This window comes from Micropterus salmoides, unplaced genomic scaffold (assembly GCF_014851395.1).
Source record: "Micropterus salmoides isolate LMB-PRFRI ecotype aquatic unplaced genomic scaffold, ASM1485139v1 Ms_hic_scaffold_14, whole genome shotgun sequence".
Classification (NCBI taxonomy): domain Eukaryota; kingdom Metazoa; phylum Chordata; class Actinopteri; order Centrarchiformes; family Centrarchidae; genus Micropterus; species Micropterus salmoides.
Window position 1 is genome coordinate 1571725 of NW_024040485.1, and position 11764 is coordinate 1583488.

Sequence of the window (11764 nt, forward strand, 5' to 3'; positions counted from 1 at the left end):
GTTTGAAATTAAAGCATTTGTGAATTTCCCCTGCTCCTTTCCATGCATTTCATTGTGTTGTAATTCACAACACATAGACAGTTGCTCAGACTGTGAAAGCGAAAGTTTTTCCTGATGCCTCATTTTGTCAGTTTGAGACAAAGTGACCATACTGAGCTTGGACTTGACATTTATATTTGATGACAATACAGTTGTACACTGTGGCCACCACCCATCAATTGGCAAAAACTGGCACATCTGCATTACTGTGGTAATGGCTCTAGCCAACTCTTTCTATAAGTGGTTCTACCGTAAGTGTTACATTTTTTTTAAAGAACTGGGACAACTGAACTACCTATCACTACAGTGCATTATATCTTTAAGATTCATGTAAGATGGAGCTATTAATGTTGGAAAGAATGTAAAGAATCAATTTATGACTATACATTAACACACGCTTCAATATCACTATAGGCTATAGAATCTTTCATTAAATTATTAAACTTTGGTAGCAATGTCTGCAGTCATTACTCCATCTAACTAAACTAAGGTCAATGGCAGGTATTCATAAGAGACCAGCGCAATATTACTTTTTAGCTTTTATATCAATGTTAAAAAATGTCATAAAACAATCAGCTTTCAGTGTGGCTATAGTGAAACAGCAGTAACCCTTTAAAGTGTGTCCTTTGAAACTGCTGTCACATAACATATGGGCAAATGTTTTGTGTGAATCAGTTGTGTCTTTAATGGAAAATAATTTTATCAATAAAAACTCAGCTAACTTACATATGTCTCAAATGTTCCTTCTTGCTCACAATTCCTAATTATATTATTTTAATTTTCAATTTTCAGATCACTTCCTGTGTTACATTTGTGACTTCCTTTTTATGGATTTGTGGAGTTTTGTCCAATCTGTCCCGCCGAGATCTCTAAAAAGATATTTCTAAGTTTAAGAGCAGTTTACTAGCTACACCAGCAGGGGGCAGTAGCGACATTGCTTCCCATGAGTTGACAGGACATTTACTACATTAATAGTGTCGTGCTCATCTGTAGGAGAGAACAAGCAAAAGGACTGTAGACCAGTTTATGGTTTCAACTTGACCAATTTGTGATTCAGGATCTGGGTCCAGTGGTCCAGCAGAAGTAGCCCAGAAAACTGTGCTGCAGGCTCAGTCCAGTAGCAGCTGAGACAGGATAAGGCCAAGGTGCTGGTGAGAAAATGGGGATAAAAAAGGAAAAGACTCAATGATATATTGTAGAAAATCCTCATCATGTCAATCCCGTAATCATAAAACAGAAACACAGTGCACGTTACATTCTGGGGTACTGTCACTAGGTTAAGTATCATTTTGCACTTATCAGGCCAACTGTCCTAGCCTCCTGATTCCATCTCTGTGGAAACTAAATGTTTACTGATTATCTGACAGCGGTAAATATAAGCAATATTGGTATGCTAATTCCAGTTGTAGTGGGAATGACCAAGTATTGTGAAAACCATAAAAACTGTCTAAGTGAACTAAATGATTTTATGTGAGCTTGTTACATCATGTGGGAAAACTCCACAAATGCGTAAAAAAAGGAAGTCACGAATGTAACGCAAAGGAAGTGATCTGCAAATGTGTAAAAACTATTTTGTGTGCTTAAATGGATCCACAAATGTGAAAATAACACTTTGTATTGTGTAAATTGTGTGTATTTGCAAATCACACTGTATTTTTGTGGATATGATTTTACACAATACAAATGTAAATATACATGTTTTGGTAGTGAGACATTTGTGTATATATTTTTACATATCTCTGTGGTACACATTGGACAAAATTCCACAAATGCGTAAAAAGGAAGTTACAAATGTAACATGACAAATCCACAAATGACCCTGAATTTTTGTGGATATGATTTTACACATTTGTGGATAGAGAAATATCATTGTACACATTTGTGGATTATCTTCTGTGGGTAACAAATATTAAAGTCCAATTAAAACTGCCATAACAGTGTAACTCACTCTGTGTGTACTGGGACAGGAACAGGAACGCTTTGGAACTTTTCTGAGAATCCTATGATTTCTTCAGTGATATAATATTTGGTCTTTATTTAAATGGCACGCCATGCTGGGCTCATTTGAAGTAATGCTTGGCATTAAAACACAGTATTGACAAGCACTTAATGGCCTTATAGCCTACCACATACACAAACTTTGGGAGTATACTCTGTGGTGGCTAGAGGCTCAGCAATGTAAACTTAGCTAAATGTATTGGATGATAACAAAAACAGTCAGTGAGCTACACTGAGTATTATAAATGATTGTTGCAACACTTTCTAACAGTTAGACAGTAGTAACGATACTTTAGTGCGCTGTTATGTTGCGTTAAATTACAGGGGCCGAGACGGTGGTGAAGCTGTCAACCTGAGTAATGGTAAAATGATAATAAATCTAAATTGAACATTACTAAGCAAACAACACCAAGTCGGTGCTAAAGGCTGCCCCTGCTTTCACTATTGGCTAACAAATCACTCCACATTTGCTTTGTACATCATTTTTTGCGGGCTAAAATCAACACTTTGACATAATACCCATGGTACACAGGATAGTAATATGGGTCGCGTTAGCTGGTGAAGTAATGTGGCAAGCCATACAACCAGTGCTGTGCACTGGATAACGTTATTGCTTGGTGTTAACCGGTGAGCTAACACAATCTAACTTGAGCAAACTAAAACAAAATCAGACTATATTTCACATGCTTTGCACTAATGTTCGTTTACCTGTCCAAAAGAATGAAAGCCAACTCTGTGTTGGTTTTTATTTCCAAAACAAAGTGGAGGTTTCTCCGTGACTCAAGCCTTTCAAGTGTTGACTGCGTTTTTGCCCAGCATAAATCGATTCTCGTTTGGCCTGACGGGCGTCAAGCACATAAAACTTCAGTTATTTTTTTATCCTTATGTGGAGTTTGAGCCAGTTGTTTGTTGGTGTTAGTGGACTCCATTTGTGGCATTTTTTCAGAATTAGTAGGCAAGAGTCACAGGAGCGCACATGCAGAAAATTTACCAGATTCCTTCATATAAGAAGCAGAATAGTGGATATTTCAAATACTTTGGGAGAAATCTATGTGATGACATCATAAAAACACTGCCTATGACTGTTACCTAATCAGTAATTTGCCTAAACCTATTGAGATCAGCACAGAAAACTGATCCAGAAGAAGGTGGTCATGGTGAGAAACGTATAGGTTGCCAGCTTTCCATCCATTTGTAGCATGAATGCTACAATTCTTAAGCCTACCTGTTAAGTTTTGGTGTTCGTTTTAGTAGACTAAGCTAAATTGTTGACTAATTTACATAATATTCTACTTCCAGCTTATGCTAAGCTTTCATTGGTTCGGCATGAAAAAATAAAGCATTTCAGAGTTGAGAAAACTGTGAGTTAATCATTAAACTGGTTACTTTAAAACCTTCTTTGGGTGATCACAGGTATATGTCAATTTTTGATCCGTTAACTAGTTGCCTGTCAAATGTATCAACATGACTTGTTAGGCAGAGAAAAGCTGTTGCTCTCAAACACTGTCTACTTAATCAGCTGTCAATGTTCTCGTGAAATAGGCCAATAGGGTGATTTCATAGTACCTTGGAAAAGTATTTTAGTATTTAATACAAAAATATAAATAAAATGCAAACATACAGTAGTTAATTTTATTACATGGCATGGCTGCTGTATTTTGTAGTTTATTTTGATACACAAGGATTCACAAATATATTTCCATTGAAAAATGCTAAGTTGCCATACAAATGATGATATAAGAGTTAATTAAAGAGAGAAGGGGGAACAGATACAGATATAGACACAAATTACTGCATTTATTTGGGCATTGTATTTTAGGAGTACTTTTTTTCAGAAATGTCTTTGTACTCTAACTCAAGTAGTTATTTTGAGTAGTTGTTTTTGCAAAGTAAAAGTACTTGTACTTGAGTAGCTTTTTGCTACTCTACCCACCTCTGTTTATGACACACCAAACACCAACAAAACCCTCTCCAAAAGGTCATGATAATTAAGATATAATTTATTAACATGAACCATACATCAAAATATCGACCAAAAAACATCTGAAAATGTAATGGACAAATGATTTTAGTTGCCAAGTCTGTGGATGTTCCACTTAGGTACAAACAGCATATATACTGTGCAGTTTGGAGTTGTGGAAATAATTCCTACACTAACAACCTGTTTGCAGTCAGTCTTTCAACTCTTATCAGGTCTGTCGATGTTGTCTGTGTCGAAGATGAAGGGTTTATCATAGCCCATTAGGTGGTTATAGTCATGTGGAATGGGGAACAGGTCTGGGTTTACCAGCAACCCCATGTTGTCAGCGTAGAAGGTGGTGAACATCTTGCTGACGGCTGGGATCCTGACCTGCCTCTGGTGGAAGACGCTCTTTTTCTCAGTGAGGAAAACACTGTAGGTGATGGCAGTGTAGGTGTCTCTGTCTGGGTTGTGGTACAGGCGGATCACGTAGCCCTTGGTGATGACGTGTAGGAGGACAGGGGTGAGGAAGGTAAAGAAGCCGATGAAACCACAGAAAACAGCCTGCATAGCAAAGCTCTGGACTCCTAGTCCGGTTTTCAGGAGGATGTGGGGCATGAGGAAAATGCTGGCCCCGCTGGTGCTGTAAGAGAACATCTTTACCCCTGACAAAAGTGATAAGATACAGAGAACACAGGTTAACGAAGGAGGGTTGCTGTAGAATACACTTTTCCATACACTGCTATCATCAGTCATATATCCATTGTTTCCAAGTATTGCATCGCTCACTGTACAGTAAAAGTCTCATAAACCTACAGTTTTACACAGCAACTGAAGATGTACCAGACAGCTAAATGGGTTACAATGTATCAAACTATTACTACTACTATTGAAAGTACTTTCTTAGGGGAGGCAGTAGCTCAGCCCATGGGGACTTTGCTTGGAAACTGTAGAAACCCCTAACTGAATGGGGTGACTAGAGGCCCCTCGCTCTGACATCTCTCCATGTGTTAATCGGGGCTCCAGACTGCGACCAAGTGTGCGAGTTAAAATTTCACGTGGTCGCATTCGAGCAAGTGCAAGGTGATCATCATCAGGGACCTACAGCGTGACCATTTCACTCGCAAATGTCCCTGAAGTGAGAGCACACTGTGCGAGTAAAGACCGCAACCTACCGTAATGCCCCCCTCCCTGCCACTAATAGTAGTATTGTTGTATAGTCTGACTGACCGCCGGGAGCACAGGGAGAAATCCCTGGGTAGGTCTCTCTTTGACTGCTTAAACAACTCATTTTAAAAACAGCGAGAGACGGGAAGGGGATTTTTTGTGTTGTGGTAGCTGGTTATTTAGCTATAGGAGGTGCCTTTTGTTGAAATGTTCAACTTTTCAGTCAATGAGCTTATCAATGTCACTTTTTTATTGACTACCAGCTATATACAGTGTGCTAGCCTAAAAAAAAACAGGTGTTTTCTAACATTAACTTAGCTCTCCTTATTAGCTAGGCTCCTTACATGCTTGCTAATAACTTTTTTTTAAGTTGGATCGCCCACATTGACAGCGTTGTGTTGGACAGATTTGTGCAGTTGTGTTCATGAGGGAGAGAGAGAGAGAGGGATGGGTGAGTGAGAAAGAGAGAGGGACGAGCGAGAGGATGTGTTGCACAAATGCGCTACGGTGCTCTGCAATCAAATACAATTTTAAATAGGCCTAGTAAAAAAAATAAAATAATCAATCTGTGGTGGTCAGCGTTGATATTGTGGCGGGCTGCCACAATTAAATGAACGTATGGGAAACACTGACATCTTTTAATCATCAATGGGTTTAGACTGCACAGCGAAAATTTTAAGTAGATCAAACTCATTCCCTAGGAGGAGTAAAAGTACGGAGCCTGTAAGTCAACAAAAATGACCATTAAATCCAAAACTGCAGACTTCCTGTTGGGTAGGTAATGGTTCCAAGAGGCTTTTTTGTACATCTGGACATGATACATGTGCTACAGACATTTCGTACATGTAGGTCAAACATGCCGCACAGGCTGTTTAACTGAAGGTCACTTCCTGTTGCCAGTAGGTGGCACTATGAATATGGGTGAATATTGGCAAGTACATGTGTTCAGGGAGGGACTTATCAAAGGAGTTAAATTTGGTACAGATTTGATCATGTACAGTCAAGTTACACCAACGTTCTGTTTCATGGAGAATTATCAATTTTCGACGACATGCCACGGACACGCCCATGTGTGAGTTAACGAAAACTCACAGATTGCTCAACTTTTCATCGTCAATGCCTTTAGAATGCACAGCAGAAATCTGAAGTCGATCCGATTAATTCCCTAGGAGGAGTTTGTTAAAGTATGTAACCTGTGAATTGTCAAAAAAGGCAGTTAAAAATAATGTTGACTTCCTGTTGGGTTTAAGGAATCACTTCCAGCGGCTTTTTGTAGGTCTGGACATGATACATCTGCCACAGAAATTACATGCAATTTGGTGAAACATGGCCCTGGGAGCTGCTCTGTAGGGGCACTAGCAAGCCAACCTGTGCGACAACTATATGACGCGTACATTTCGACCATGCTCGAATTTTGTGCAGAGTTTGGTGAGTTTTTGAGCATTTTTCGGCTACCCGAAATGCGTTTCATTTGGGAAAAATAATTCCTTTCATTTCAATGGGATCCTAACATGTTTCATGCTTGGGCCCTAATAATTCCTTCAGTTTCCATAAGCTAATAATATACTGATCATGTCATTTAGTGCTTACGTTACAAAAGTGGCAGATAAAAGGTCTGAGTTGTATAAATAAAACTAAGTTGCACTATATTACAGTGGCTGGGTACTGTCTTAAAGGGATTTTCTTAAGTTTTTTCTTAAGCTGTGTAGTTCAGTAGTCCAACTAGTATCAGATAAAGAAAAAGAAAAAGAAAGAAAAAGAAAAATTGAAAAGTTACTCACCTCGAACAGCACTGCCTAGGCTGCCAGTGTAAATGAGGTTCTCATCCTCAGATTGGGTAGCCGTGGAGAAACAACAGGTTGATGGACAGTTGGACTGTATCTATTCAATGAAACAGAAGAAAACACATGATCAGCTTTATATCCCGCAGAGAGCGTTTCAGCGTTTGTCTGCCAGATTCTGTTAAAATTTTGTTGATTTGGTCATTTTTCCTTGGTTTACGTAGGTAAATGGTTTATTTTTTCGTCTGCTTTTGTGTTTGTTGTTGATACTCGATCTGAAGTGTTTTATATTGAAAGTGACCATATTCTGACAATATATGTGTGCATATATTTATGGATGCACTGATTGCTTGGGACTGGAATTGGCCAGTTTACAGCTTAATTGGCCATGATCAGTGACCGGGGGCCGAGCAGTGTCTGATGTCCAATTTTAAATACAGCTCCTGTAGTCGATTTCATTCAGTACCACGGTGGTCTCGATCGGTAAAAAAACAAAAACAAAAAAAACTGAAAGGGAATCCCTGGTGAAAAAAATTCAAAACATTATAAAACTGCTGACAAATAAAGTCAACAGAGCAGATGGATACATGGCAGGGCTCCAGACTGCAATCATTTTGGTCGCAAATGCAACAATTTTTTTTAAGTGTGCGAGTTAAAATTTCACATGGTCTCATTCATGTGAGTGCAAGGTGATTCTTAGAAGCACAACAGTTTCCCTTGCAAATGCCTCTAAAGTGTGAGCACACTGGGCGAGTAAAGACTGAAAACTGATGTAATCCCCCCGCCTCGCTGCTAATCGTTCAAAACATCATCGGACTGGCCGCTTGCACCGGCAGAAATCAGAGAAGTTGGAACAGGTTGTGGTGAGATGGATCTTCTGCAGCGATGTTTCCTGAATCTGGAAATGAATAAGTCCTGAATGGAGGGTAGGGTTGGCACTGATGATCTTTTCTGTAGCCCTGACTGTCCATTGTAGTCTGTCCCTGTCCTTTTTGGTAGCAGATCCAAACCAGACAGTCATGGACATGCAGAGGAAAGACTGAATGATGGCTGTGTAAAAGTGGATCAGCAGCTCCTTAAGCAGGTTGAGCTTTCTGAGCTGGTGCAGGAAGTACATCCTCTGCTGGGCATTTTTGATGATGGTGTCAGTGTTGGGCTCCCACCTAAGGTCCTGGGATATAGTGGATCCAGTCAAAGCAGTCAAAAGATGTAGCCTTCACTTTTTCAGCAGTTTGGGAAACAACTAGGGTTGGGCCGATAGACGATGCCATCGTCCATCGGAGATGGCTGACAGACATCACGATGCTGAGCTGGCATCATGATTGTAAAACCCCCACAGCAAAAAAAAACAACATTCACATTATACCACTCTGTCCCCACACTCACACACACCTACACCTCAGGTAAACACCCCGGCTTGCCCCGCTTCTCTCAGTCTCTCTCAACCTCAGTCTGCTTTATTTTCTCCATCAGCAGTCGCCTAAAAACTGAGAACTTGTCTTTTTTCTGTATATTTCCAACGTCTGTTATCACGGCAGCAGGTGAGCCGCACTTCGGATTATTAATGACATCGCCTATCAAACAACTGAAACCAACATCTGCACTCTCTGTGTTCACTGTTGCTTTACCTGGTCTGCGCATAAAATATCCACCGCGACTTGTAACGCAAGTTAATAGCCTACCAATGTTTTTACCGAGTGAAGTCACACGCGAGAACACACACACCATCGTCCGATGGAAATTTTGTAGACATCGCCCAACCCTAGAAACAACAGACAGACTTTTCTTGGTCTTGAGAAACTGACACTGTACGTTTACTGCCAGAATATTTTTCTCTGCTCACGTTCACCGTCACTTTTTGCCGCTCGGACAATCACACACTTGCTACACACCTCCCACCTCTGAGTTACACTGCTCTTATAGCAGCACTTGTCATGTAGATGTCCTTTGAATAATGAGGAAGGAAGCAAGCCAAGCAGTGAAGTGTTAGCGCGCTCGCATTGTTTTTGTGAGTGAAAATTAGTAGGGCATTGACATAATAATGATTGTGTGAAATTTTAGTAGCAGCAGTACCGCCGCTCCTGAATGTAATTAGGGGAAACACTGGACAGCTAAATCTACATCTGTCCACTGCAGAGTCTCTATCCACCTGGAAGAGTAACTAGTAGCCAGTATATTGTGTATAAGTATACTATTATAACATTAAATTAAAAGGTTTGTTTGTATAATACTAATATATTTATAGGTTACACTAGGGTTGGGCCGATAGACGATGCCATCATGTCCATTGGCGATGGCTGACATCGTGATTGTAAAACCCCCGCCCCTAGGAAAAAAAATCTCAAATTTTCACATTATACCACCCTGTGAAAGCAGGTTTTAATGATCACGTTATTATTGTTTTTAAGTAGGCCTATGCTTTTCACCTGCCTCGGAATTCTCTTCTCCCCACACTCTGAAACACTCACACACACCTCCACCTCAGGTAAACACCCTGGCTTGCCCCGCCTCTCTCCGTCTCTCTCGCCCCCGTCTGCTCCATTTTCTCAGCAGTATGTTTTATAAAGTCGCCTAAAAGACTGAAAACTCGTCTTTTTCGGTATATTTCCTCCTGCGATCCGTTATCAGGGCAGCAGGTGAGCCGCACATCGGCTTATTAATGACGCAGCCTATCAAACAACTGAAACCAACATCTGCACCCTTTGTGTTCCCTGCTGCTTTACCTGGTACTTGTGACGTAAGTTAATAGTCTACTATTTTTTTTTTAATCGAGTGAAGTCTGCGCGAGGACACATGCACATAAGACTGCTGCTCCCCACGTGCGTGCACACGCCTGCGCACACGATGACATCTGATAGAAATTTTGCAGACACCAAGTTTTTCATGACCATATGAACTGTGAAAAGGTGATTTTTGGTTAGTAATAACATTATAACATTAGCAACTGCAAAAACAATGCGCTGTCATTTTTAGCAGGGGACAGTTTGCAATATTAATATTTTAGTTTTGAAATTCCCTTTCAAAAATCCATGCAGGACAGTTCATTGTACATTAGGAGCTAATGCTAACTGAGCTAAGCTCAACTAGTTTACATGAATCATGTCGATCCTTGTTTATATTTGGAAAACGAAATGTAGCCTAATTAACAGGACTTACTGCTGAGTTATATATAAAATAAAGACATGATCCCTTTAGCAATTATCTTTATGACTACATTATTTAACTTGATGTGTACCTACCAATCCAGTCCGTTATACCTGGTAAAATACCTTTAAATGGCCAATACAACCCATAACATGCAGTATATCACTTGTCAGAAAGTGATTACAGCTACTACTTATTGATTGAAAGGCAGATTCTGCCTCAAAATGGCTTGATTTCATTCAGAAGTTACATTTGACAGATTATAACTCTATAACTAGTAGCCTACTTTTTACCTGTTAAAATACCTTTAAATGGCCAAAACAACACATAAAATGCAGTCTACTTGCCAGAAAGTAATTTCAGCCTCTACTATAGAAATTTACGTTCCTTCTCGCCTGGCTCTGCCATCCCTTCACAAAAAGCAATCCCAGTCCCTATTCTCATCTGTGACACCACCATGGTGGAACAAGCTACCACACAACATCAGAGCAGGGGCGTCCTTCTCTAACTTCAAGAAGCTCTTGAAAACTCATTTCTTCCAAGAACACTTCCTCTTATAACACCTCTAACTCCTAACCTCTAACATGCACTTTCTGTGCTCTTCTTCATCTATCCCCTACAATTATCTTGTATTGATTGCACTTTTTGTTAATTCTTACCTACCTTCCATAGGTATTTAACCCCACTGATGTGATATTAACTATGAGCTCTTACTAGTATTTATTGCTGCTCTTACTAGTATGTATTGTCAGTTGTAGATCTGTATTTGAAGCTCTGTTGATGCTTGTATGTTGTACCTCAAATGTAAGTCGCTTTCGATAAAAGCGTCTGCCAAATGAGTAAATGTAAATGTACTTATTGACTGAAAGGTAGATTCCGTCTCAAAATGACTTGATTTCATTCAGAAGAGTTATATTTGACAGATTATAAAACCGAAATCGTTCCCTTTTTATTTCATATATAATAACATTATATTTTTTGATGACATACTGACCACCAAACCAAAAATGTCCCCGGTTTTCATTTGAGAAATCTGGTCACCTTAGTGAACACATGCCTTTATAAGGCATATATGAAACATTGTATCACAACATACTCCCCAGCCGTCCCGATGTTTCTTTGTAGACATCGTCCGATGGCAATTTAACAAACTGACAAATGAGGAAGGCGTTGTGCATCTCTTGAGAAAACACAATGTCCGTTCGCAGTTAAATACCTTGTTGTTTTGGTTGGAAAACGACCTTCTGACGGCACGTAGTTTCTTCCTGCTTCCTCCTCTGAAAGAAGACACGGTTAACGGCGCACCATGTCCTGCGGCTGTAAGGTGAATGTTACTGAACGACTGAGAAACAATTCGTGGTCGTAATCTACACAGAATGTACAAAGAAAACATCGTGAGTTTGTTTGCAACCTCTTTACACTTAATTTCACCCACAGTGGAGGTACTTCCGTTTCTTCTTCTTTGTGTAATGGTGGCCTACAGACCAGCAAGAAAGGTGCATGCTGCCACCTACTGTATCGGAGTGTGCAACATCTTAAAGCGTTTATAATCGGTATGGAGCTAAATAAGGACCAAATATTTTGTTAATTTGAAAAAAAAAAAGTAATAGAAAAACTAAAACTCCTAACACTTTGATGAGGCCATGTTAACTGCGTGGCGGTCACCTCTTACTGC

At 39.8% G+C, this 11764-nt stretch overlaps 1 protein-coding gene across 1 annotated transcript; it reads right to left on the reverse strand.

The window, feature by feature from the left end:
- Positions 1-3655: 3655 nt before the first annotated feature.
- tmem70 (transmembrane protein 70) lies at positions 3656-11553 on the reverse strand. Its single transcript, XM_038717181.1, has 3 exons — positions 11306-11553; positions 6946-7045; positions 3656-4662 (listed from the first exon to the last, which is right to left on the reverse strand). The coding sequence occupies exons 1-3, from the start codon at positions 11480-11482 to the stop codon at positions 4217-4219; spliced, it is 723 nt and encodes a 240-aa protein (XP_038573109.1). The 5' UTR covers positions 11483-11553; the 3' UTR covers positions 3656-4216.
- Between the last annotated feature and the right edge of the window lie 211 nt (positions 11554-11764).